The sequence below is a fragment of the Capricornis sumatraensis genome, chromosome 21, assembly GCF_032405125.1.
Source record: "Capricornis sumatraensis isolate serow.1 chromosome 21, serow.2, whole genome shotgun sequence".
NCBI classification, from domain to species: domain Eukaryota; kingdom Metazoa; phylum Chordata; class Mammalia; order Artiodactyla; family Bovidae; genus Capricornis; species Capricornis sumatraensis.
The window spans coordinates 43370064-43397803 of NC_091089.1; the positions used below are offsets into that span (position 1 = coordinate 43370064).

The window sequence follows — 27740 nt, forward strand, 5'->3', positions numbered from 1 at the left end:
TAAAATTGATTTTTGCGTAGTGACAGTACGATGCCGGATCGTTTTGAAATGCGGAAATGACTCTGCAGTAGCTTCACACCACTTCTGATGAACATAGATAATTTCTGTATTTGGTGTGCATGCTAAAGCTATATTTTGAATTTGGTTCAATAATCCTGGTCAGAGAAACTGAAGAAGCAGTTTTTTCAGCTTCATAGTATTGTCTCCTGTTTTTAAGCAGGGTGTAACTTAGGCATATGTGGGTATTATTATTATTATTACCTTATGGTGCTGGTATGTATTTTTATATCTGATAAGCTATGCAGCATTTTAACATCACATATCATTCCATTCATCCTCTCAAAGTTGTATGAGAACATGGAATGTTTTTCCTTTTACTCGGGCCTGCTAATATTTCCTTCATTAGTGTTTGCAGTCTTCAAGGTACAAACTGAACTTCTCTCATTAAATATATTCCTGTGTATTCATTTTGATACTACTCTGCAGGAGCCTGGTGTGCTACAGTACATGAAACTCGACTTGGCAACTGAAAAGCAACAACAAATAAATGGAATTGCTTTATTAATTTCATTATTAGATTGTTCATTACAAGTGTATAGAAACACAGCTGATTTTTGTACATTGACCTTGTATCCTGAGACCCTGTTGAACTTACTTATTATAAGCGCTAATTGTTTTTTGTAGATCCTTAGAATTTTCAAGACCCACGATCTTTAGGTTTAGTTATTATACCCTATTGTTCAGCCTGGGTGCCTTTTAGTCATTTTCCTGCCTACTTGCTGTGGCTGGAACCTCCTGTACAGTGCTGAGTACAGGTGGAGAGAACAGACATCTTTGTTGTGTTCATGTCTTTGGAGGGAAATTTCCAGCCTTTCACCATGAAGTGTGATGTTAGCTGTGAGTTTGGGTTTTTAAAAGATGCTCATTATCAGGAAGGACATTCTGTTATATTCCTGCTTTGTTGGGTGTTATTTAAAAATCAGTCATGAAAGGCTGTTGGATTTTAGCCAGTGCTTTTCCTTTACCTGTATAGGAGAGGAGAAAATTTTTCTTGACCTTCCTAGGGTCTCTGACAGGGTTTGAAAATTAAACTGACAAAGACAGATAAATGGGAGAAAAGCATATAGATACACTTCCTGTATGTTTTATGCGACACGGGAGCCTCGTAAGGAAATGGAGACATGCACAAACAGACCTGAGTGTGTTCATGCTGGTTTTCATGAAGAGTGGACGTTCATGGAGGAATGTGGCATGGTATAGACAATGCTGTGAGTGTGGTAAGCTGAGGAAGACCCAGCAAGACGTGTGTCTTCACTTTCTTTTCCACCTTTGTCCTTAGAGATAGGGGGCTCCTTTCCTCTGGGCACTGGGAGGCATCTGTCACACGAGGGTTTTATGGCCTCTTTCAAGGGAGAAGGGAAGGAAAGGTCAGAGTGACCTTCTTGCTTCTGCTGTTTTCTCAGACTCTTTCAGCTTAATATATTCGGTGTACCCAGGTGCCATGTTTTTGGTAGTATTTCCTGAACTCCATTAACTATCAGATTATGAATATAGTTTTTGTCTTTTATTCTACTGGTGTATTTTATTATTATATTGATTGATTTGGGGATGTTAAATCAACCTAGCACTCTTAGGATGAATCTCATTGGGTTATACTGTACAATCTTTTTTTTTAATTAATTTACTTTTTAATTGAAGGATAATCGCTTTACAGAATTTTGTTGTTTTCTGTCAAACCCCAACATGAATCAGCCATAGGTATACATATATCCCCTCCCTTTTGAATCTCCCTCCCATCTCCCTCCCTATCCCTCCCTTCTTGGTTGATACAGAGCTGCTGTTTTGAGTTTCCTGAGCCATATAGCAAATTCCCATTGGGCATCTGTTTTACATATGGTAATGTAAGTTTCCATGTCACTCTCTCCATACATCTCACCCTCTCCTCCCCTCTCCCCGTGTCCATAAGTCTATTCTCTATGTCTGTTTCTCCACTGCTGCCCTGAAAATAAATTCTTCAGAACCGTTTTTCTAGATTGTGTATATATGTGTTAGTATACAATATTTATCATTTTCTTTCTGACTTACTTCACTCTGTGTAATAGGCTCTAGGTTTATCCACCTCATTAGAACTGACTCAGATGTGTTCCTTTTTATGGCTGAGTGATATTCCATTGTGTATATGTACCACAACTTCATTATCCATTCATCTGTCGATGGACATCTAGGTTGCTTCAATGTTCTAGCTATTGTAAACAGTGCTGCAGTGAACAATGGGATACCTATGTCTTTTTCAATTTTGTCTTATAGTGTACATTCTTTGTTACTTGTTGTCACATAACACCTTAAATACAAAGATATTTGCATATATGATTCCTTCAATTGTGAAATCTAAAAATTATACAGAATCATGCCTCATTATTATTCTGCCAATTTTAACAAGTAATAATGAAAAAGATTGCAAAAACCCTCATAAACCTATGTGTCATATATTGGATAAAATGAATGCAAAATCTAAGACATTTCTGTGTTACTACTTCACAGTATGAAGTAAGTCAGCAATTTCTTTAAACACTTAGGAAATTCTGAGTTCATAATATGGCATTCTTGATTCAAATTTATTCTTATTTTATAAAACAAAATTAATTTTTCAATCATATTTATTTGCATACTCAAACATTGCCTACTTTCAAATTTAGATTTTTATGAAGACATTAAACTGTGTGATTAAAATGAGAATAACAGTGACAAATTAAAAAACTGGAACTATTTTCTGAATTATGTTTGTTGAATAAAGGCAGACCCAATAAAGGCATTGTTTGAGAAATGCACAGAACTCAGAACTATTGTTTCATTTTAAAGGTGAGAAGTTAACTTCGGTGTTTCTCCAATGGACTATCATTTTTCTTCAATATACAGTGACTAATAAAAGTTATCTTTACATAGTGGTTCACTTACTTTTCTGTGATAAGAATGTTGAGTCTGTTTTTTGTCTTGACAGATTATTCCATTAAGATCCATTCTTACAGGACTGCACTGTTGGTTCAGTGGGTAAGACTCACTGAACCAACTGCCCTATTGGTTCAGTGGGTAAGACTCCAATGCGGGGGACCTGGGTTTGATTCCTGGCACAGCCAAATAAATCAAATTGTCTTACAAAAAGATCTATTCTTACCTTACAAGCAAAACAAAAGTAGCTTTGCCTTGAAACATGTTTGTTAAGAGCTTTCTGCTCACAAGAGTTACTTGGCCTTTGTGACCCTATTACTTTGCTCATGTAGTAGAGGTAATAATAATAATAGTGTTTTCCTCAAAGGGTAAATGTAAGGATTAAATGAGTTAATGTACATAATGAACTTAGAACAGTGCTTAGCACATTTCTAAGACCTCAGTAAATGTTAGCTGTTATTATTATGCCTGAATTCTGATTGGCCCACTAGAATGAATTAACTGCAGATTGTAACTCTAAGTAGAAATACTGATTGGTTTCTTAGATGGGATAATTTAGCAGTGTCTGTTTTAAAAGTTAAAAAAACGTTTGCAAATAGATTGTTTTCAGATAGTACTGGGTGTTCTCTTTAGCAGAAGTTGGCTCTTTTGTTTGTGATGATGTGCTGCACAAATAGAAGTGTTGACTGTGCATACTGGCAGGCAGGCATGGCCCCGGCCCATCTCAGCCTTTGCCATTACGTTAAAATGTAAATGAAAAGACAAAGGGGTCAGGACACAGTCTGCCTGTTGTCCATTTCAGTTTGCACTTTGATCTTGCAAATTACCATTCTCTGATTTTGTTGTTAGCATTTGGTAGCAGGCTTTGAAGAATCAATGATACGAGACATCTACAGAAAGGTTTTCATCCTGGTCAATGATAACTCCTGGCTTTGGAATCAAAGGCTGATGTGAGATCAGTTAATAACTGAAAACCTCTATTCTTTAAAAAGTTATCTTAGTAAGAAGCAACAGAGTATGGCAGAAATGAAAAAAAAAATAGAAGAGTTCTACTAAAAAACCTCTTAATATTCATGGAAGATATTTAGTTTTTAGAACTCCTGCAGATTTTAGAGGAAAACTGGCATAGCATTTTGAAAGGGTACCCAGGAGACAAATGGGCCTATAAATTTAGAGAGAAAAAGAGAATTTTTCTTTTTGAGTACGGGCTAGATTGGAATTTTCCACTCTACTGGTGCTCTACCTGCGTTCCAATTAAGGTGGTTTGGCAAGGTTCAGAGCACGCAGCTCAGCATGGAACTGAAACTTTTCTGGCTGTAGATCTCTTTTTCTTGGGATCTTTTCCAGTTTCTAGTGATAGATCAGTTATTTTAAATAATAATGAACATTTTTGAGGCTAAGTACCAGGCACACAGAATGTCTTCTCCTGGCAGCATCTTCTTTGATCTTTATCCCAACTCTATGGAATACGTACTTTTAAAAAAAATCCAAGTTTTGCAAATTGAAAAAAAAAAAATCCACTAAGGCTTGGGTTTAGGAACTTTTGCATCTATTCAAAGGCAGCGAGAGCCTGAGCTTGCACATATATATGCTGAAAGTGAAGAGAAAGTGTTAGCCACTCAGTCCTGTCTTTGTGGCCCTAAGGACTGTAGCTTGCCAGGCTCCTCTGTCCATGGAATTCTCCAGGTGAGAATACTGGAGTGGGTAGTCATGCCCTTCTCTAGGGTATCTTCCCAACCCAGGGATCAAACCTGGCTTTCCTGCTTTGCAGACAGATTCTTTACTGTCTGAGCCACAAGGGAAGCCCATATGCTGAAACTGCAACCTTAAAATAGTATTAGCCTTCAATTGCTTCCCAACCAAAAGTATTTGTAGGGTTTATAGCACTAGGTGAGGAGAATCCAGGCGTCTTAAACCTCTGGAAAGATTATCTATACCTTTAATGTTTATTGAAAAACCTTACAAATGCCTTTAGTAGGAATCTTAACCTTCCTGATCTTGGAGGAAACTGATCTGGAACGAAGAATTCCACAGTCTCTTTGTCTTATTTACCCAGGTGGGTGAGTTACTATCTTCTGTTCATGTCAATTAATTCTGTTAATTGAAAATGATAATTTGCTTATAAAAGGGTTTATGCTTAGTGGGTTTTTCTGTCTTCATCTGGTTTCCATTTTGAGGTATGGCGTTATTATTTTAGCCAGATGACTTTTTTTCCTGGAAGTCGTCATCTCAACCAAGAAACACTGTTGCCCCAACCAAAGACAGACAATCCATTCCAAAGCAGTGTGTGTTTGATCAGTTGCTCAGTCGTGTCTTACTCCTTGTTGACCCCATGGACTGTAAACGCCAGACTCCTCCGATCATAGGATTTTTCAGGCAAAAATACTGGAGTGAGTTGCCATTTCTTCCTCCAAGAGATCTTCCAGACCCAGGGATTGAACTCGTGTCTCCTACTTCTGCATTGGCAGGTGGATTCTTTACCGCTGAGCCATTGTTCCAGAGGCGCCCACGCCACCCCCCGCCCCCGCCCCCACCCATACATTTGAACAAAGGTATCAGTTCCTTAGAAGCTAACCTTATTGTGCAAATAATAAGCCCTGGAGTCTTTGAGAAAGCCATATTGAACATCAGATCCTTCCTAAAGGAGAAAAGATAAGCCCCATTCTGAGCAGCATGTCTTAATAAGGATGAAGATAAAGAAATAATGTCACACAGTCATATCTTTGGCCAGCAAATTAAAAATGTAAGTTATAACCTAAAAGAACTCCTAATATAATTATAAAACTGTATTGATAAATCAGTTTTTCTATGCCTTTCTCTTTGGTTCAGTAGCCACTGCTAGAAACAGGGCCCTTAGGAAAGCAGCCTTCCAGGGCAGCTTTACTGTGCATGGACAGACCTATGGCAGAACCAGTGACAGTTCTGATATTCCTGTTATTTATTATTGTTAGGTAAGCTGATGAAGCAGAGCACATATATTTAATCAAATTCTTCAAAAAAAGTGCAGAAATTAATATGTAACATTTTTGAGGGGTGGTTAAAAAAAAAGCATCACATACCCTGCTGGTAGAAATGCAGTTTGTTATACACTTGAAGGAAAGCAGTTCAGCAATTTGTGTCTAAAGTCTTTTAAAAATTCTTCTTTTTGTCTTAGTAATTCGATTTCTTAAAAATTCACCCTAAGGAAAAAACAAAAAGTCTACATGAGGATTTAATTATGAACTCTTGTGTCTTGGCATTATGTTTAAGAAACTCAGAGGTCCAAAGTAAAGGAATTTTCCAGTTAACTTTTTTATGTTCATATGATATATACGTGTGTGTGTGAGTGTGTGTGTGTGTGTGTGTGTGTGTGTGTGTGTGTACTCTGCGACCCCATGGAGCCTGCCAGGTTCCTCTGTCCGTGGATTTTCCCAGGCACGAATACTGGAGTGAGTACCCATGCTCTCCTCCAGGGAATCTTCCCAACCCAGGGATCGAACCCAGGTCTCTTGTGTCTCCTGCATTGCAGGTGGAGTTGTTTTTTTTTTTTTTTTTTACCATTGTGCCACCTAGGAAGCCTGTATATATGTAAGGATTTCACGACCTTGACATTATTGACATTAGGAGGGGTAATTCCTTTCTGTGGAGGCTATCTTGTGTGTTGTAGAATATTAACACCATTGCTGACCTCTGCACACTGGGTTCCAGCAGCATCTGCCCCACCACCTCCCCTACGCCTGTTGTGACAAACAGAAATGTCCCAGATATCATCAGATGTTCTCTGGGGGGAGGTGGGGGTGACACGATCCCTGATTGTGAACTACAACTTTTTCTAATAGTTTTAGGTAAATCTTTAACAAGGAAAATGTTCACAATAGCTTGTTAAATTTTTTTCAAAAGTGCACAGTAGTCACAAAAAGGTAAATAGATACCAATAGGCTAAGTTAAAGGATGTAATTTCTTTAATGGCCAAGGCCTGCTCTAATAATTTTATGCAGAACCAGGAACTCCCACCAGACCTCAGAGCCACGCATAAATAACGTAACTTCCGGGTACTGGAAGCTTTTGTTGTTGTTCCAGTAGGATTTTTTGTTTCATCTTCATTTCTCTGCTTCTGATGATCACCCCCCTTTTGTATCTGTTCTCATGATATGGTTTTCATCTGCCTCGTTACTTAGTACAAATAAGCGATCTGTAGGAACATTCCTGGAGTCACTGTGAGCCTTGGTGGATCTAAGTGGGTATTTACCAGCCTCTCTCAGAAGGCCCAAGCTTAGGTCTGCAGACAGGTGTCTCAGCCACAGGTTACCAAATGCTTTCCATTTAAAAATCGTAAAGTGTGCAGGCTTCCCTGATTGCTCAGTGGGTAAAAGAATTTGCCCGCAATGCAGGAGGCACAGGAAATGTGGGTGCCATCCTTGAGTTGGGAAGATCCTTTGGAGAAGGAAATGGCAACACACACCAGTATCTTCACCTGGAAAACCCCATGAGCAGAAGAGCCTGGCGGGCTACAGTCCATGAGCTCAAAAAGAATTGCATGATAGATAGTGCAGAAAAGCATACCTTTTTCCAAAGCTGCTTCTTAAAGGTAAATTTATATATGATTAAGAAACAAAGTAGTTAGAAAATTCTAAATTCAGGTTTTTAATTTAAATTTCAGTTCAGTTCAGTTCAATTGCTTAGTCATGTCTAACTCTTTGCGACCCCATGAATTGCAGCACGCCAGGCCTCCCTGTCCATCACCAACTCGCAGAGTTCACTCAAACTCACGTCCATCGAGTCAGTGATGCTATCCAGCCATCTCATTCTCTGTTGTCCCCTTCTCCTCCTGCCCCCAATCCCTCCCAGCATCAGAGCCTTTTCCAATGAGTCAACTCTTCCCATGGGGTGGCCAAAGTACTGGAGTTTCAGCTTTAGCATCAGTTCTTCCAAAGAATACCCAGGACTGATCTCCTTCAGAATGGACTGGTTGGATCTCCTTGCAGTCCAAGGGACTCTCAAGAGTCTTCTCCAACACCACAGATCAAAAGCATTGATTCTTCGGTGCTCAGCTTTCTTCACAGTCCAACTCTCACATCCATACATGACCACTGGAGAGCCCATAGCCTTTACTAGACGGACCTTTGTTGGCAAAGTAATGTCTCTGCTTTTGAACATACTATCTAGGTTGGTCATAAGTTTCCTTCCATGGAGTAAGCGTCTTTTAATTTCATGGCTGCAGTCACCATCTGCAGTGATTTTGGAGCCCAAAAAAATAAAGTCTGACACTGTTTCCAATATGTTATTTCTTTAATTTTAATGTTTATTATGGAAAGTGTTTTCTAAAGGTAAAAAAATTACTTTAATCAAAAATCTTAGGAAAAAGAATGAAATTGATTTTAAATACATTGGACATCTTTTAATATTTTAGTTCATATTGGTAGGAGGGATATGTAAATGAAGCTGATCTAGGTAAGTCATTTCAGGAGGCAGTTTGGATTTGGATACAAATAAAGTATGCTATTTTTCAGCAGTTCAGAAACAGACTGTAACATTAGAAAAAGGGAAAACAATATGTGTGGCCCACCCTTGCTCTTTGAAAATAACGATCCTGACATGCCTGATAAAGAATGAACTTAAAATTTCAAGATTGAAATTCATTTTCTGTAAATGACTTTAGTCTGTGGGAAACTTATTCTTGATGCTGCAAACTGAACGTTTTTTAGCTTTCCCTGTGTGCCAGTTAGAAAGTGCAGGAGCCTTTGAAAGGCTGCAGATCTCTAGGGGAGAGGTCACTCTGGGAAGAAAGACCTTCCTTGCATTCCTGCCTCCCTAGGGGAGCGGAGGGTGAAGAGCTCTGCAGCCCCACAACACCTGGATGAGCCCTTCTGGGTGAGAGAAGCTAAGGGAGCTCAGTCATAGAGCATGAGGAGAAAGAGGAGTTTTGAGAATGCTGGCAGCCTTGGAGGGTAAGGAGGGAGAAAAGGAGAAGGATCTCAGGTGACATACAGGGTAGGAAGCCAAGGTCTAAGACAAGCATGAGCAGCACATGGACATTTTGCCATGGATCTTTTAAGGGAGACTTTTTTCATCAGTAATCAAAGAAAGGAGAATTTAATAATGGTGAGTCTTTTCATGCAAGGAAGTAAACATATTTTTAGCACTGACCGTGGTGTGGGCTGTCTTATACATTGCAAATAAGAATATATATTATCAGTACCTTTGAAAGTAAAAGTGAAGTCGCTCAGTCGTGTCTGACTCTTTGCCACCCCATAGACTGTAGCCTGCCATGCTCCCCTGTCCATGGGATTTTCCAGCCAAGAGTACTGGAGTGGGTTGCCATTTCCTTCTCCAGAGGATCTTCCCAACCCAGGGATCAAACCTGGGTCTCCCGCATTGTAGACAGATGCTTTACTGTCTGAGCCACCAGGGAAGGCCTATCAGTACCTTTATGTCTTTTTAAATAGAAATATAGTTGATTTACAATGTCATGCCAATCTGCTACACAGCACGGTGACTCCCTTATACATATATGTATGTTCTTTTTTAATGTTCTTTTGCATTATGGTTTATCCCAAGAGAGTAAATTTTTTTTTTTTAATTTCTAGTAGCTTAACTATATGGGGATATATCTTGGGTGATACTCAAAATAATTAGCAACCCTTCAGCACAGACTCTGGAGGGACCCTGGGTTTAACCCAGTGGGGTGACAGTGCCCAGGTGGTCATGAAAGATGGTTACACGCCCAGCATTTTGTGTTAGGAAGCCAGTATGTGGGAGTGACCTGCAGCCAGAGGAAGAGGTGGGAGGACAGGAGAGGGTACCACCAGTGAGATGCCCTGACAGAGGACAAGTGATGGTACAGAGGTCTGACTGCAAGCTGAGGGAATCCATGCAAGCTTTATGGAAAGAACGGCAATGGAGAGGGGCCTTGAAAGGAGCTTGAATTGCAACAGTCAGACCGGGAACCATGCCTGGTGGGATGCAGAGCCCGGGAAAGGCATTCACCTAGTTACAAAGCCGTGTTGCCTAGTGGGCAGCATCTGAGCTTTGAAACTGGCCAGACCCAAGTTTCCACTCCATGTCTGGCTCTCACTGGCTAAGTACCCACAAGTAAAATGATGGAAAAAAACCTTCTTCAGAGAACACATGTGAGTCATCAATGGAAAAGTTTCTGCCCCATGAAATGCTCCCAAAAAAACGTTACCTTTTGCCACTTTTTGAAAACAATGGTTCTTTCAGCTTCTTGGAAACAAAGAGTTAGAAAAAGAAACTTGATGCAAGGACTTTTTGCACAGATCTTTAAAAACCATATACTTGTGCTGTTCTTGACTAAGAGGAATTTGATTAAGTTAATGAGAAATAGTTTATAAGCTTCTAAGTGAATATAATAGTATTAGAGACAGTGACCCACAGTTATACTGCTGTTTTAGAAATTACTGAGGGCATTTTGCATGCCAGGCATCATGAACGCATTGTTGCAGTTATTGCTGGTCTTCAAATGAGTAATGGGGGTTTCCTCTGTGTTATTGGTATTAAACTACATTTTTCTTTGTTCTTAGATAGTAATTCACTTTCACTCCTAATTGTGCTTTTTTAAGTCTTTATTGAATTTGTTACAATAGTGCTTCTGTTGTTTTTATGTTCTGGTTTTTTGGCAGAGAGGCTTGTGGGATTTTAGCTCCCCAAACAAGGATTGAACCCCTGCATTGGAAGGAGAGGTCTCATCTACTGGACTGCTAAGAGAAGCCCCCTAATTATGTTTTTCACAGGCTAATGTTAGTGCTATATATCATTTTTGGGTGCCCAGGAGTGGTGGACCATTCTTTGAAAGGTGTGATCCAGAGACACGTTGGCTGGCAAGGCATAAACAATGCCTTCTAGCTGTTGTTCAGATTTCTCTATTTCTCCCAGAAAACATCACCATCCTGTTTTCTTCTTTTCTACTCCCTAACCTCCCCCTCCCCCACCTCTTGCTACTCTTTCACTCTATCCTTGTACTGGTAAGAGAGTGTTTTCCTAAAAGGAGAAGTTATCATAAAATTTAATTCCCAACCCATCCCTCCAGTTCCTCGATGGATGTTTTCAGTGTGCTACTGAAACGGATCTGTGCTTCTCAGATCAAATAGAACAATGCTTTGTTTAAACAGGTGTCCCCTATGGACAATGCATGTTCTGAAACTTAATGCTATTTAGCAGTTGGAAGCATTCTTTCTCCTTGAATTGGAAATAAGAATCAGCAAAACCTGCCATGCTGTAGCAGTTCCAGTGTAATTTCGCAGAGTCTGTCTATGGGGAGAGTATTTTGGTTGCTGGGAAATATTACATGAGGAGTGCTGCATACCAATTAGTTGTATTAAAATATATATTACTCACAGCTCCGTACTTGGCTTAAAAAGTTTCCTTGACAACATCATTTAACTTCTTACTGTTCTTTTCATGCTCCTAGTATAAATATCTAATATGTTTTTGTTCAAAACATCAATTAGGCCTCAGTGTAATCTTTATTAATACAGATCTATTATTACAAGAAGACTGCTGAGCTATGATAATTTGCACAGCAGGGACCATAAAATATCTTCTTTCCGTCTGGTTCTATCCCAGAATGCCTGGCTGTTAGAGAACACAGCAGATCTTTCCAGAACCTCTTTTACAGGCGTAATGAAATCTTTAAAGCTCTTAGAAGCAAAGGCATTCTTTTCTTCAAAGGTAAACAAAAGGGAAAGGCCCGAAATTGCAGGCAGATTTGAAAAGACCCAAACGGGTTCAGACCTCCACTTTCAACATCTTTCCTTCTTTGTCTTCCTGCAGCCAGGACGCCCCACTTCCTGCGGATTCAGAATGTGGAGGTCAACGCTGGCCAGTTTGCCACCTTCCAGTGCAGCGCCATCGGCAGGACCGTGGCTGGAGACAGGCTCTGGCTACAGGTACAGTAACTCACTTTCACGGTTCAGAGTGAGTCCAGTGGGCAGAGAGCCTGTCCCTGGGGAGGGCCCTGGAGATCCGGTTAGTGTCAGGACACCAGCAGGGAGGAAGAAGATACTCTGAGCAGTCTTCCCGGTTCTTCTCTTGCTTCCACAGTGTGTAGCCAGGTAACAAAGAGCTCAAGACAAGTTCAATGTTATTCTTCATAAACCTTGCTGTGAATTTGTGGTTTTGCCCTTGCTTCTACTTAGCCATCTTGTTTGGATGCTCTGGTTACTGAGTTTCTTTTAGAGCAAGATGTTGGAGTCCAAAATATAATACCCTCTCCCTATTCATCCTCTTGATAAAAACCCAAAGAATCACATGGGCATGTCATACACAAACTTACAGGCATTTTTGTTAATTTTCAGCTCCCTAGCCATATGCCTAAACCTAGAAATTAGTAACACATCTTTTACTTTTGACCATTTTTATTTGTTTTTGTTCTGTTTTGTTTAGTCACTAAGTCTTGTCTGACTTTTTGCGACCCCACGGACTATAACCCACCAGGCTCCTCTGTCCATGGGATTTCCCAGCAAGAATACTGGAGTGGAGTGGGTTGCCATTTCCTTCTCCAGGGGATCTTCCCAACCCAGCAATTGAACCTGGGTCTTCTTCATTGGCAGGCAAATTCTTTACCACTGAGCCACCTGGGAAGCCCTTTGAGCATTTAAGTAGACATGTTATTGTTGATGATGATGTTTGGCAGAAACCAACAAAATTCTGTAAAGCAATTATCCTTCAATTTAAAAATAAATACATTATTTTTAAAAAGAAAAAATAAGTAGATGTTTTTTAGTGTCATCATCACTTTTGTGTCTTGTTTTATTGTCTTGCAAACTCTACCATCTGTATTTTGCACAGCCAGTAGTTTCATGGACAGATCAAAGGTCTCAGGAATTCTGACCAAATGGGATTAAGTGACCTGTCCCCTCTAACCAGTTTGCCATCCACTTATTTAGACTCTAGGTTTGGTTTCCCCCATAGAATTCTCCAATTTCATTCTTGTTGCTTCTTGCTGTGCATCGGTCCACAGGCTGCTCGTTCCCCACCTTGACTCGTGTTGATTTCACCCCTCTTTCCTTAGGGATCCTATAGTGGGTTTTGGTTTGGTTTGGTTGTTTATTTTAGTTTGCTATGGACCTGCTTTTATTCTGACCCTGCAGTGCAGCTGTTCCACTCCACTTGGGCTTCTGTTCCACGCCTGCCGACTTCTCAGTACACATCACTCTCCACCTATCCTGTGTCTCCTTCTGCAACATAGCAACAATCGTCATGTGTCACATTTGCCTGATGCCCTATAAAATGTAAAGGTTTCCCAGGTGATGACAGTGGTAAAGAACCACCTGCCGATGCAGGAGATGCAGATTGAACCCTGGGTTAGGAAGATCCCTTGGGGAAGGAAATGGCAATCCACTCCAGCATTCTTGCCTGGAGAATGCCATGAACAGAGAAGCCTGGTGGGCTGCAGTCCATGGGGTCACAAAAAGTCAGACATGACTGAGCATGCACACGTGCTATAATTTTTAAATCCTGTATTCTTTGAATCATCACAACTGAAGTCAACGGTCATTTTTTTTTCCTCCTCCATTTCTGGGGGAAATGAAAAACAGCCAACTGTGCTATCCCCAGATTTGTCAGCAGGACAATGACAAATGGGAACACATTCTGGAAGAGATACCTTAAATGCTTTGGGGGTCCTCTAACATCCGTGACTGCGTGTTGCCCTGCAGCTTTCGAGAAGGGTTGTGTCAAGAAGGGGTTGATGACAAAGACAGAAGTGGGATGACTTTGAAATTCTTAGTGACAATGAGATTGTCCTGGACTCAGCCTGTTATTTGGCTTGTGAATCTTTGTGTTGTTCTAATATTTTAGTGTTCAATAATTTATTTCCTCTGTTTGGATAGGCATTTTGTGGGGAGATGTTTATTTTATTAATAGCAGATGAAATAAGACAAGTGTCTTTTGCTTGCAAGGATGGCTCCTATTAACCTGGATTTGTATGAGATGGTTCCAGCAGCATAAGGGTTTGTGGCAGGGGGTGGTTTCACAGAGTCCTCCTGCTCTCCTGCTTGGGCCTGAGTCTTTGCTTCAGGCCTTTCTTCACAAGTCGTGGGGAGAAGCAGCCCTGGAAAGCTAGACAAAATCCCTCTGGCCTTGGAGGTATGAATATGGGCTTTTCTTCCTTCTTCCTCTAATGTTATAACACTTAAAAAAAAATGCTTTTCTGCATCTCAATTCACTTGGCTCCTCAAAGTAATTCTAAGATTCAGGCGTAAAATTGAATGAAAGATTGTTTTAAATTTTTCTGTCACTTGAATCTTCCCAGTAGTAAGTCAAGATTTAGAAATGAATAGGACATCCTTTATTTGGGGAACATCCTTTATTTGAGAGTTCCCTGGACAACAGGGAGATCAAACCAGCCAATCCTAAAGGAAATCAACTCTGAATATTGATTGGAAGTACTGATGCTGAAGGTGAATCTCCAATACTTTGGCCACCTAATGTGAAGAGCCGATTCTTTGGAAAAGACCCTAATGCTGGGAAAGATTAAAGGCAGGAAGAGAAGAGGGCAACAAAGGATGAGATGATTGGATGGCATCACCAGCTCAATGAACATGAGTTTGAACAGACTCTCGGAGATAGTGAAGAACAGGGGAGTCTGGCATGCTGCAGTCCATGGAGTCGCAGAAAGTTGGACACAACTTAGCAACTGAACAAAAACAACATCATTGTGAAGCGTGATCATTTATACTTACATTACACAGTAATTTGCATTACATCTTTTGAATTCTACCATAATGCATTTTTCAGAGTTTCATGTTACACCCCTTGGCTCTGTACTTTTTTATGAGTTTGAGGTGCAGGATTGTTGACAGTCACGAAGGTAGATGGCATACCTGGAAATAGTCCTGTTTCTTCACTTCTACTCCAGATTAATTCTACTCCGCTGTGCTGGCTGCTTATATCCAGAGCTAGGTGAATAGTCTGTGTGCACTTACCACTCTGTTATAAGGATTTGGATGTAACTGACATCACATGATTTACATCCAGGAGGCATCTTGACAAAATAAAAAAAAAAAAAGTCCATCTGTACAACGTGTACATCTTGATCCACATCTATGAAAAATGGCCAGTGGTTTGATTGCTTAAAAATATAGATTAAATATAATCAATGTCAGAGTCTTTCTCAAAAACATAACACACATAAATCTGAGGATGACACTAATGAAGAAGTGTTTATGGTTAACAGATGGACCCCATCTGCTTCCATCTTCTCCATCTCATCCGTGGGCCAGGCAGGTTATTGCCAGCGTGGAGCTGGTCTTTCTAAAATACAGAACAACAAAATGAAACACGGCTCATGAGCCTCCCTTATTACAGCTGCAAAATACTTAAAACACCTTCCAGACAGTGTGCAAGAGGAAGACAGCATCTATCAAAGTATTTTTATGTGATAAAAAAAAAAAACCAATGTGCATTGAATCTGCTGAGTATCCTTGCTGTGTACTATCAGATGTGGTGATCTTTGCATGAACCTGGGCTGTAACTGTGGGAGACTCTCAAATGAAACAGATTTGGAAAGCCATTCAAGTAACCAAAACAAGAGCATGCATTTCTTGTTGTTATCATCTTTCTGATCACTTGTGGAGCCTACAGTTTGAAATATCCTAGAGTATGTTTATATATAAGATACTGAGAAAATAGACTTTTAGATGTTCTTTTTTATACTTAAATATTATTTGCTGATGGTATCAATTTCTGAGTTATATATGTTCATACAGTCATCGACCCTTTGAGCCACATGTAATTATGTTAGAATTACTGTTGTTCTTTCTGAAATATTTAAAATCTTGTTTATCTCCATAGGCTTATCTTGGGAATTAGTATTTATAATACCTCTTTCAGCTTTTCAGTAAGTCACCAACGCACTGTAACAAAAATACTGTAGACTGGGAGGCTTAACCAACAGACATTTATCTCTCACAGTTCTGGGGGCTGGCAGTCTTAAGATCCGGAACCAGCATGCTTGTTCTTGGAGAGGACCAGCTCCTGGGTCTGCAGACCAACAACTTCTTGCTGCATAGTCATGTGCATCCTCTGGGCTCTTCCTCCCCTTGTAAGGGCCTCCATCCCACCCTTTGGGCTCCACACGCACAACCTCATCTCAACCTCATCTGAACATTGAGTGTTAGTCGCTCAATCGTGTCTGACTCTTTGTGACTCTATGGACAGTAGCCTACCAGACTCCTCTGCCCATGGGATTCTCCAGACAAGACTACTAGAGTGGTTCCCTTCTCCAAAGGAATCTTCCCCACCCAGGGATCAAACCTGGGCCTCCCACATTGTAGACAGATTCTTTACCATCTGAGCCACCAAGGAAGTACATCTCAACCTAGCTGGCTTCCAAAAGCCCCATCTCCATTATGGTTGCAGTGGGGAGCAGGCCTCATCATATGAATACGGAGGAGGATGGAAACATTGCGATCTACAGAACTCAGCTGCCACATCAGACTCATGTGGGTGGGAAATGAAGGTGATCCAGCTTCCAGGACAAATGCCAGAAAGCAAGGAGGTGGTGGAAAGGCTTTTTCTTTTTTTCTTTTAATTTTTTAAAAAATTAATCCATTTATTTTTAGCTATGCTGCGTCTTTGTTTCTGCTTAGGCTTTTCTCTAGTTGTAGAGAGTGGGGGCTCCTCTTTAGTTGCTATGCACAGGCTTCTCATTGCAGTGGCTTCTCTTGTGGAAAATGGGCTCTAGAGCACAGACTCGGTAGTTCTGGTATACAGTCTTAGTTGTGCGGTATGTGGGATCTTCCCAGACCAGGGATCGAACCCATGTTTCCTTCATTGGCAGGCAGATTTTTTTTTACCACTGAGTCCCCAGGGAATCCTTGAGATGCCTTTTCAAAGGTAGATGGATGGAAGCTCTGATCAAGCCCAGGACTGTGCATTGGGTGAATGGCAGCTGGTGAAAGAAACCTGGAAAATCATCCTTTTCTCTCCATCAATTTTAAATGACTCACTTTTTTGCATTACAGAATTATGTAAAGCCTGAATTTGGAACAATCTTCAAATTAAATTCCACAATTATTAATGAAAAAACAAGCTCAGAAGAGATAGGGAACTTTAACATACTCATCTGTCCAATTGTTATATGTATTATAGATAGTTCTGTTTTGTTAGTGAAAGTCAATTATATGTATAAATATATTTGCTTATTATAAATGACTAAATTCTGTCACTTGGACATTTTTCTCCACTGATTGACTGACCTTGTATTTCAGATATTAGTCTGTTAACCAAATATTCTCAGATTTACTGTGAAAATATCAGCATTAACTTTAGAACCATCATTTTGTTGTTGTTCAGTTGCTCAGTCATGTCCAGTTCTTCGCAACCCCATGGACTGCAGTGGACCACAACTCCAGGCTTTGTTCAGCAATTTTTTTTTCTCTTAACTGATCCCTAAGAGAATTCTGCTCCCATTTACAGAATAAAGATGTAACTGGGTCTCAGAAAGTTTCAGAGATTTTTGCATTGACTTGTTGCTAGAAGAAGAACTGGGAGCCAAACCATCTAAGTCCAAAATCTGTGTTCTTAACTGTAATGCCTCTTGCATAGAACGATGATCCAGATCTTTCTTCATGGATTCATAATCATCAGTTGGCAATTTAAGTGATACATACCTTTTATCGGCATTTAAGATGAAAATTATGGGCTCCGCAGGGGGTGCTAGTGGTAAAAAATCTGCCTGCCACTGCAGGTAGACATAAAGAGGTGTTGGCTTGATCCTTGGGTCAGGAAGATCCCCCAGAGGAGGGCATGGCAACCCACTCCAGTATTCTTGCCTGGGAAATCCCATGGACAGAGGAGCCTGGCGGGCAATAGTCTATGGGGTCGCAAAGAGTAGGGCAACTGAAGCAACTTCACACACACAAGATGAAAATTGTATTCATGTGTGTGGAATGTTGCCTTGGCTTTTGTGTTTCGGGATGTGTGTATTTGGTCAACATTTCTTGGTGGCTTTTAGTATCCTTTATAGATTGTGAGGGAAAAAAAAATCACAGCTGTATATCAGAATGATTTTGTTATTATATATAAAAACTGTAAAATGATTTGAAAGGGAGTCAAATGATGGTTCCTTTGTCAAGCCTAACTTACGTGTTTTAGACCCTGTATATTAAAGGATAAATTTAATATCACTTACTGTCATAGAAAATACCAGGAAGGCACAAAAAGGACTGTCTTCAGTTGCTGTAGGAACCATTGGCTCCTTAAAGTTTTTTTTTTTTTCTTAAAGTTTTGAGTGGTTGAAATCACATCCATTATTGTTTTAGTCAGTTCAGTATCCATCTATATGATATAACATTGAATATTCAGCCTGAAACCACCGACAACCTTGAAAGCTTACATCATATCTTTTAACTGATATGATTTTGGATTACCTCCATTTAAAGGTGAAGGTTTCTTTCACATGGATGAAAAAGTAGGACATGTCTATGGAGATTCTGGGAGAAATTGATTAAAAATTGTACACTGTGATATTACCTGCCTCAGTCAGAGAAGGTGTAAGTGGCTGGTACTTTGAGGAGGATGGGCCAGGAGTCGCTGGAGCCTTGTCCAAGGGCCTTGTCCTCTGATGGGATCTGACAGCCGCTGGGCCAAGATGTGAGGATGTGTTGTGAAAACCGCAGGTCAGGATGTTTCATTTAGGAGGATGGAAGAGAGAGACATCAACTGCTATCCTTGAGGACTGCTGGCTTTAAACCCAGGAAACACACGTCCTGTTAAAGCATTTATTCTTTCTTTTCTCATATTCATCAAAGGGTTCATGTGTGTCTCTTGCTTCCAAGGATCCACAGCTGTGTCACGAGACAGGGAGATGCAGAAAGCCCTGCCTCAGAATTCCCGAGATCGAGAGTTAAGCATCTGCTACCCTGTCTGTCAGCTTTTGGTGATCTGAGCCCTAGTGCAGGGACCCTGGAGAGTTTGGACACTGTCAGAATCTCTTTCTTTCTCTTCTTTTTGGAAGGGGAGGAAAAAATGGAGGATATTTCAGCTAGTACTTAAACATACCTGCTTTAGGCAATTTTGAGAGCCCTAGAAGATTTTCAGTCTAGTTATCTGGAATTGGTGGTGGTATTATTCAGTCACTCCGTTGTGTCTCACTCATTGTGACTCCATGGACTGCAGCACACCAGGCTTCCCTGTCCTTCACTATCTCCCAGAGTTTGCTCAAACTCATGTCCATTGAGCCGATAATGCCATTCCACCATCTCTCCTCTGTGGCCCTCTTCTCCTGCCCTCAATCTTTCCCAGCATCAGTCTTTTCCAATGAGTTGGCTCTTTGCATTGGATGGCTATAGTATTGCAGCTTCAGCTTCAGTATCAGTGTTTCCAATGAATATTTGGAATTTCTTTTAGGATTGACTGGTTTGATCTTCTTGTACCTAGAAAAGAGAGTAGGGGGGAAATTTGACAACTTTGGATGGGTTTTAATTTCAAAATTGTCTTTAGGACCAGAGAAACAGAATAGAGAAAAATTTATGGTGCTTTTAGTCCTAGAGGGACCCAGTTTGGGACAAGATCAGAGACTTCTGTTACTGACACACAGTGGCAGTCAGGTAGCACCTATAGGGGATGAACTTTGAAATTAGAAATCATATCATTATTCTCTTCTGCATTTCTCCTATGTGTAAAATGCCACCCTTCATTCCCTTCATTCAAAGCAAAGGGAATTGGCTATTGTCCAGGTGCCAGAAAATTATGTGTCTCTGTTATAAGAAGTGATGTCCACTAAAGACAAGGGACAAGTGACAGATTAGTGGAGTTTCTGTTTATTCTTGAGATGGAAGCCAGCGATTGCTTTCATTCAGGAAGTGTGTATCCTGCACTTTCCATGTGCTGGATGTACGATGATTAGTTATACGAATGCTGCTACAGAGAGGGCTGCTACCCCAGGCATGTGGCTTCTCCTTTGGCAAATTGTATTTTCTTCACTTCTGTGGTGGGATCTTTGTAGCAGAGTGACTTGCTGCTTTTGCAGGACTCAAATGACATCTGGACAAAATGGTTCTTTGATTCCTATAGCTTTGCAGTATTTGTGAGCTGGTAGCAAAACCATCTATTTTTCCTGGGGAAATTGTGATGGTTTAAACCATTGTTTAAAAATGCAAAAAGAAGGGATTTTCTTCTAATTGCTTCTTATAATTGTTTTCTTTTTATTTTTTTTAATTTTACTTTATTTTAAAAGATACTGAGTATAGTTCCCTGTGCTACACAGTAAGTCCTTGTTGGTTATTTAGTTTATATATTTGTTGTTCAGTTGCTAAGTCGTGTCTGACTCTTTGAAACCCCATGGACTGCAGCACGCCAGGTTTCCCTGTCCTTCACTATCTCCCAGAGCGTGCTCAAACTCATGTCCATTGAGTAAGTGATGCCATCCAACCATCTCATCCTCTGTCACCCCCTTCTCCTCCTGCCCTCAATCTTTCCCAGCATCAGAGTCTTTTCCAATGAGTCGACTCTTCACATCAGGTGGCCAAAGTATTGATGTGTATGTGTTAATCTCAAGCTCCTATTTTTATTTTTATTACAGAACTCATAAATAAACACAGAGGTAGAGAGAATGATATAACAAACTCGATGTACCCAACATCGACTTCAAAACCAACAGCATGTGAGACCACTTTCTTCCCGTGTGCCCAACTGCTTCCCCTCTGATGATCCCAGTCATCATATTATGTAACTTGTAAATGCTTCTCTAAACCAGGAGTTGGCAAACTTTTTCTGTGAAGGGCTAGGTGGTAAATTTTGCAGGCCAGAGGGTCTTCTCTGCCATCATATTATGGAAGCATCCATGAACAGCACAGAAATGGATGATTGTGGCTAGTTTCTGGACGGGTTTAGACATGGACATGTGAAAAGTCTTTCACGTCATTTTCATTGTCACAAAATACTATTCTTCTTTTGATTTTTTTTTCAGTTCATTTTAAAAAACTTAAACACCGTTCTGAGCTTGCAAGCCTTACAAAACAAGTTGCAGGATGGACTTAGCCTCAAACTGCTGCTCTAAAAAGATAAGAGCTCTTACAAAAATAGAATAATCACCATGTATGCCCTGTGAAAACAGTCAGGGTTCATATTTCTTGGCTGTCTAGTAACTATTTATTTTAGCAGTTTTATTTGATTTGTGATTGTGGTAAAGTTCACACTTTGCAGTTAGGTGATGAGTGTGTTTTCTTTATATATGTACAAGTGGTAGGTTCTCATTAGTTATCTCTTTTATACATAGTAGTATAAAAATATACATATGTCAATCTCAACCTCACAATCCATCCAACCCCCATGACGAGTGTCTTAAGTCCTTTTTATCTTCAAAATTTCTGTTCATTTCCCTCTGTTTGTGATGGTGGTTGTTGATGTTGTTGAGACTGGGTTTGTCCTGCACAGCCTCTCATGTTTTGAGTTTTGCCTGTCGACTTCTGGTAGCATCATTTAGCGTGTTATTCTGACTGTTGTGTGTCTTGCCAATTATATCTCCTTTGTGATGCTATCGGCTATTGATGCTCATTCCTAGGGTCATTGATCCATTCAGGGCTGCAAAACAGTCTCATTCTCAGTCCTTCTTTGTTTAGTCACTAGAATATGTCTAAAAAGACAAGCTCTCCTGTTATTAACTGCTTAAGTGTCCTGGTGTATAAATCATATATGGAAGGTGGTATAAACACTTGATGTTTTTGTCTTTTTTGGCAAATTGTCAAAATAGTGAGGCAGTTCACTATCATCACCTGAAAGTGACCAAAGGGGTTACTGCTGTTGTTGTCATTGACGTCATCATCTGTCATCATCAACCTGTAGAGTTAAACACATTTGATGAGTTTTGATCCATTGCACTTATTATTCTTATCGCTGCTCAGATCTTCCATCCCTAAACAGTGGGGCTTACTCAGAGTGGGAGTCCCTTGAACTGGGCCATCTCCATGGCTTTCTTGCTTTTGGGTGTGACTGTGTGTTTCAGGCTTGTATTTTCCATACTGATAATCTAGAGTTAGCCATTTTGTCAGGAAGCCCTGGTTCTTTCTCAGGGGAACTGGTAATTAGAAATTACAATCTGAAAAAAAAAAGAAGAAATTACAATCTGAGGACAGAGGTGCTTATTACTACTCATTATTGTCTGTGGATCTTCCCATTGGAAGGAGCTGGTATATATATGTGTGTGTGTGTGTGTGTGTGTGTGTCTGTATGTGTGTGCACATATACATTTAAGATTAAAGCATGTCTGTCTTGAGATCAAGACAGAGTGACAATTCCAATTCAGTGTGACAATTCAAATTCAGATTCAGAACTATGGGGCTTTTAACCCTTACCTTGTGCCTTCTTTATCTTTTCAACTATTTTTTTTTTTAGAAAGACTTGTATGTTTTAGGGCTTCCCTGGTGACTCAGATGGTAAGGAATCTGCTTGCAATGCAGGAAACCTGGGTTTGATCCCTGGTCAAGAAGTTCCCCTGGAGAAGGGAATGGCTACCCACTCAAGTTTTCTTGCCTGGAGAATTCTATGGACAGAGGAGCCTGGCAGGGGACTAGAGTCTTTGTATGTTTTAAGGCATATTGATTGGGGAAAAAGTAATTTCCTTTGTCAGCCTTGTTTATGACTAACTAACCTTGCCTTTTAGATCGTGGATAGGTAGGTTCTGCCATCTTTCTCATGGTCAAGTGCTGTTATTACAGTTTAGAAGTAACAAGGTCATGTTCTACCCTGGCAACCTCAAAGCTTTAACCCAACAGGAAATGTCAGGCACTGTCAGATTACTTAGTTTGGTGTGGCTAGATTAGCCTCATCGACAGATTTTTAAGAATAAAGAACTTCTACTTTCATTGGTATTTCTTTCTTTTTGGTATATCTAGTCACTGCATTATTATATATTATTAAATAATATTCACATATTGCAAATATATATTGAACTGTGTCTACATATCAGAATGAAGTTCTAAAATTTCATAATCAAACTTTTTTACTCGAATATGCATGGAAGACTATTATATGTTTGAATAATATGTTATTTTGGCTGTCTGTGGGCTTCCTTCATAACTCAATTTGTAAAGTATCTGCCTGTAATACAGGAGACCCTGGTTTGATTCCTGAGTTGGGAAGATCCCCTGGAGAAGGGATAGGCTACCCACTCTAGTATTCTTGGGCTTTCCTTGTGGCTCAGCTGGTAAAGAATCTACCTGCCATGCAGGACACCTGGGTTCAATCCCTGGATTGGGAAGATATCTTGGAGAAGGGAAAAGCTACCCACTCCAATATTCTGGCCTGGAGAATTCCCTAGACTGTATAGTCCATGGGGTCACAGAGTCAGACATGACTGAGTGACTTTCACTTTATCTGTATCCCATTAGCCAATTAAAGAACATTTGTCAATACGTGTTCATAGTCTATGACAATAGGAGTAAGACTTCCAGTTGTACCATTCCACATTGATAAATATTTGTGCTGGCTTGGTTATGGTCTAGAAATCAAAGGACAGCACTTTGATTAGTTATTATGTATTAAAATTTTAAAATATGTGGCCTCCAGAAAGTAGATTTGTTGAGATAGTCGATTAAGATTTAGATTACAGGAAATGTTTAAAAAAAAAATTATTCCTGGCCCTGCAGATACTATTAGTGACCCCAGTGGTAAGGATTTCAATCAGTATCTTACAGATGGACATATTTGATAGTGGAATATGTGGATTATTTTCCCTATTAAAGAAATGAAAGTGTGGTTTAATCTCCACCTGAATGGCTGAGGAGCCGCCTCTGGCTCCCCTGTATATGCTTAGCTCCTACACTCAGACCAGCTCCTAAATAGGATTAATTTGCTCTAAAGGTGGCTAAATGCTCAGACCTCAATTTCTTTCAATCATTGCTCTGGTTATTGCAAAACTCTTTCTGAAAGACTTAATATGCGTCTTTTTTTTGCTGGCAAATTACTGCTCATTTAGAAGTCCTAGAGTTAGCCCACTGCAGAAGGAAGGTTGGAAGTCTAATTTAAATAACTATCAGGACTCTTTCTCTGGCTTGCTCAAATTGAAATGCATGCCTGTTTGAAGATACTCTTGCTTTTATTAAAAAGCTGTATTTAACCCACTAAGATCAATTCCTCGCAGACATGGCCGTTATGCTTGTCTCATTAGGTTGACAAAAGATGGGTCAGAGGTTGCTTTAACACCTGGACACCTGGTGCCCTGCTCTGTCTGGAGTTGGGGGTTTTGTCAGAAGGATGCTGAGGCTCTCTTACAGGAACTCATATTGTAAAAAATATCACGGTCCCATCCTTGTTGGTGCTTCCTTGTCCTGCTGTGATGCTATTAAGAACCAGCTCTCCAGTCCCTTGCAGGGTTGCCTTTTTCTAACTGTGAAAACTGAGAGAAAACTGCCTGACAAAGGTTCTGTCTCTTCCCAGCGGACATTTTCATCATTTTGTTTTGCTGGAATAACGAAGTCTCCCCATGGTTTCTTAGATGCTCAGGGTACCTGAGTTTCTGAGCACATTGTCCTGTCTGGCCCTCCCTGTCATGGAGAGGCAGACGGGGACGGGCCCTCGTGACCTTTTCTCACTGCCCTGCATCAGAGAAAATAGGCCAGCCTCAGTTCCCTGGCTTTCCTGTTGAATTCTGACCTGAGGAAATGTATCTGGGGACCAAAAACATCTTAAAAATCAATTTGTTCAGTTGCCCGTTCAATGCCTAAACCCCTTTCAGTATTACCGCTAAAGCCCCCTGGGATGCAGTGGGCATGGTTCTTGTGCGATAGATGCAGCAGCAAAAAACCTGGAGAAAGATCCCTGCCTTTGTGGGGCCTGAAGTCGAGTAGCAGGGAGGTAGGCAGTCTTTGCTTTTATCCCAGTGTATCCATTCATGTGCCAGTTATTGGTCACCTATACATTTGACAGATGTATCTGTTATGCTATCAAAAGCATTAACAGGCATGTTGGAGGAGTCAAGGAAATAACCTTGAGCCAAGGCTCCAGAAACACCCTCCCACATCGACGCTGACAAGCACCCACAGCCTCTGCTCGTGCACAGGTTTCTAGTTGGCCCCGCTCTCCTGGCATTTATCCCATGTTACTTCCTCTGATCCATGGAGGTGTCACAGGTTCTTCTGTCTGGTGCTTGCCAAGGGCTGTGAATGCTGTCCTCTTCCTTTCCTAAGGACCCAGGAAATGGGATCTGACACTATCAGAGTGATGGGTGTGCTGTCTCCTCGTCGACGCTCTCTCCTTCCTCTTCCTGAACCCAGCCATCGATTGCTTCTTTTTGTTGTCATTGAAGTACAGTTAGTTTACAGTGTTGTGTTGGATTCAGGTGTTCAGCAAAGTGATTCTGATATACATACATATATATGCATATGTATGTATATATGTATCTCCATTCTTCTTTAGATTCTTTTCCCTTATGTTGGATTGTGTGTGTGTGCTCAGCTGTGTCTGACTCTTTGCCACCCGGTGGACTGTAGCCCACCAAACTCCTCTGTCCATGGGGATTCTCCAGGCATGAATACTGCAGTGGGTTGCCATTTCCTCCTCCAGGGGATCTTCCCAACCCAGGGATCAAACCCACATCTCCTGTGTCTCCTGCATTGCATGCAGATTCTTTACCACTGAGTGACCTGGGAATTAGATATTTTCGATTTCTTTCCCTTATAAGGTTATTACAAAATATTGCCTGACACAGGAAACCAGGAAAAGGAGCCTCACCAGAAAAGGGACTGAGGGTCTACTGTCTAGAAGGCATGACTTGAGGCCAGGATGGGGGACACGCAGGACTTTCTTAGGCAGCGAAGGAAGACAAATGGAGACAGTGAGTGCTCAAAGCTTTGTAAAAGTCAGCTAGAACTGTGGGAGATGGTAGTTGATTCCGCTCTCAGTTCAGTTCAGCTCAGTCGCTCAGTCGTGTCCGACTTTTTGAGACCCCATGAACCGCAGTATGCCAGGCCTCCCGGTCCATCACCAACTCCCGGAGTCCATCCAAACTCATCTCCATCGAGTCGGTGATGCCATCCAACCTTCTCATCCTCTCTTGTCCCCTTCTCCTCCTGTCCTCAATCTTTCCCAGCATCAGGGTCTTTTCAGATGAGTCAGCTCTTCGCACGAGGTGGCCAAAGTATTGGAGTTTCAGCTTCAACATCAGTCCTTCCAATGAACACCCAGGACTCATCTCCTTTAGGATGGACTGGTTGGATCTCCTTGCAGTCCAATGGACTCTCAAGAATCTTCTCCAACACCACAGTTCAAAAGCATAAATTATTCTGCGCTCAGCTTTCTTTATAGTCCAACTCTCACATCCATACATGACCACTGAAAAAACCATAGTCTTGACTGCTGCTGCTGCTGCTAAGTCGCTTTAGTCATGCCCAACTCTGTGCGACCCCATAGACGGCAGCCCACCAGGCTCCCCCGTCCCTGGGATTCTCCAGGCAAGAACACTGGAGTCCGTTGACACTTCCTTCTCCAATGCATGAAAGTGAAAAGTGAAAGTGAAGTTGCTCAGTTGTGTCCGACTCTTCCTGACCCCCTGGACTGCAGCCTACCAGGCTCCTCCATCCATGGGATTTTCCAGGCAAGAGTACTGGAGTGGGTTGCCATCGAGTTGACTAGAGGGACCTTTGTTGGCAAAGTAATATCTCTGCTTTTTAATATGCTGACTAGGTCGGTCAAAATTTTCCTTCCAAGGAGTAAGCGTCTTTTAATTTCATGGCTACAATCACCATCCACAGTGATTTTGGAGCCCAGAAAAATAAAGTCAGCCACTGTTTCCACTGTTTCCCTATCTATTTCCCATGAAGTGATGGGACCAGATGCCATGATCTTAGTTTTCTGAATGGTGAGCTTTAAGCCAACTCTTTCACTCTCCTCTTTCACTCTCATCAAGAGGCTTTTTAGTTCTTCTTCACTTTCTGCCATAAGGGTGGTGTCATCTGCATATCTGAGGCTACTGATATTTCTCCTGGCAGTCTTGATTCCAGCTTGTGCTTCTTCCAGCCCAGCGTTTCTCATGATGAACTCTGCATATAAGTTAAATAAGCAGGGTGACAATATACAGCCTTGATGTACTCCTTTTCCTATTTGGAACCAGTTTGCTGTTCCATGTCCAGTTCTAACTGTTGCATCCTGACCTGCATATAGGTTTCTCAAGAGGCAGGTCAGGTGGTCTGGTGTTCCCATCTCTTTCAGAATTTTCCACAGTTTATTGTGATCCACAGAGTCAAAGACTTTGGCATAGTCAATAAAGCAGAAATAGATGTTTTTCTGGAACACTCTTGCTTTTTCAATGATCCAGCAGATGTTGGCAATTTGATCTCTGGTTCCTCTGCCTTTTCTAAAACCAGCTTGAATATCTGGAAGTTCATGGTTCACGTATTGCTGAAGCCTAGCTTGGAGAATTTTGAGCATTACTTTACTAGCGTGTGAGATGAGTGCAATTGTGCGGTAGTTTGAGCATTCTTTGGCATTGCCTTTCTTTGGGATTGAAATGAAAACTGACCTTTCCCAGTCCTGTGGCCGCTGCCGAGTTTTCCAAATTTGCTGACATATTGAGTACAGCACTTTCACAGCATGTTTCAGGATTTGAAATAGCTCAACTGGAATTCCATCACTTCCACTAGCTTTGTCCATAGTGATGCTTCCTAAGGCCCACTTGACTTCACATTCCAGGATGTCTGGCTCTAGGTGAGTGATCACACCATCGTGATTATCTGGGTCCTAAAGATGTGTTTTGTACAGTTCTTCTGTACACATGAATCTTGTAAAGATGATACTTCTATGGTCATCTGATAATATTTTCCTAAAGGAATAAGCCTGTCTCAAAAGAACGTTTATTG

At 40.9% G+C, this 27740-nt stretch overlaps 1 protein-coding gene across 3 annotated transcripts in view; it reads left to right on the forward strand.

Annotated features, from left to right (window-relative positions):
* The window catches only part of PTPRM (protein tyrosine phosphatase receptor type M), a 655853-nt gene that overhangs the window by 257297 nt on the left and 370816 nt on the right, over positions 1 to 27740 (forward strand). For all 3 annotated transcript variants that reach the window (XM_068993577.1, XM_068993579.1, XM_068993578.1), the window contains exon 5: positions 11716 to 11831. In XM_068993577.1, the coding sequence (XP_068849678.1) occupies positions 11716 to 11831 (116 nt within the window). The remainder of the gene's footprint in view (positions 1 to 11715; positions 11832 to 27740) is intronic.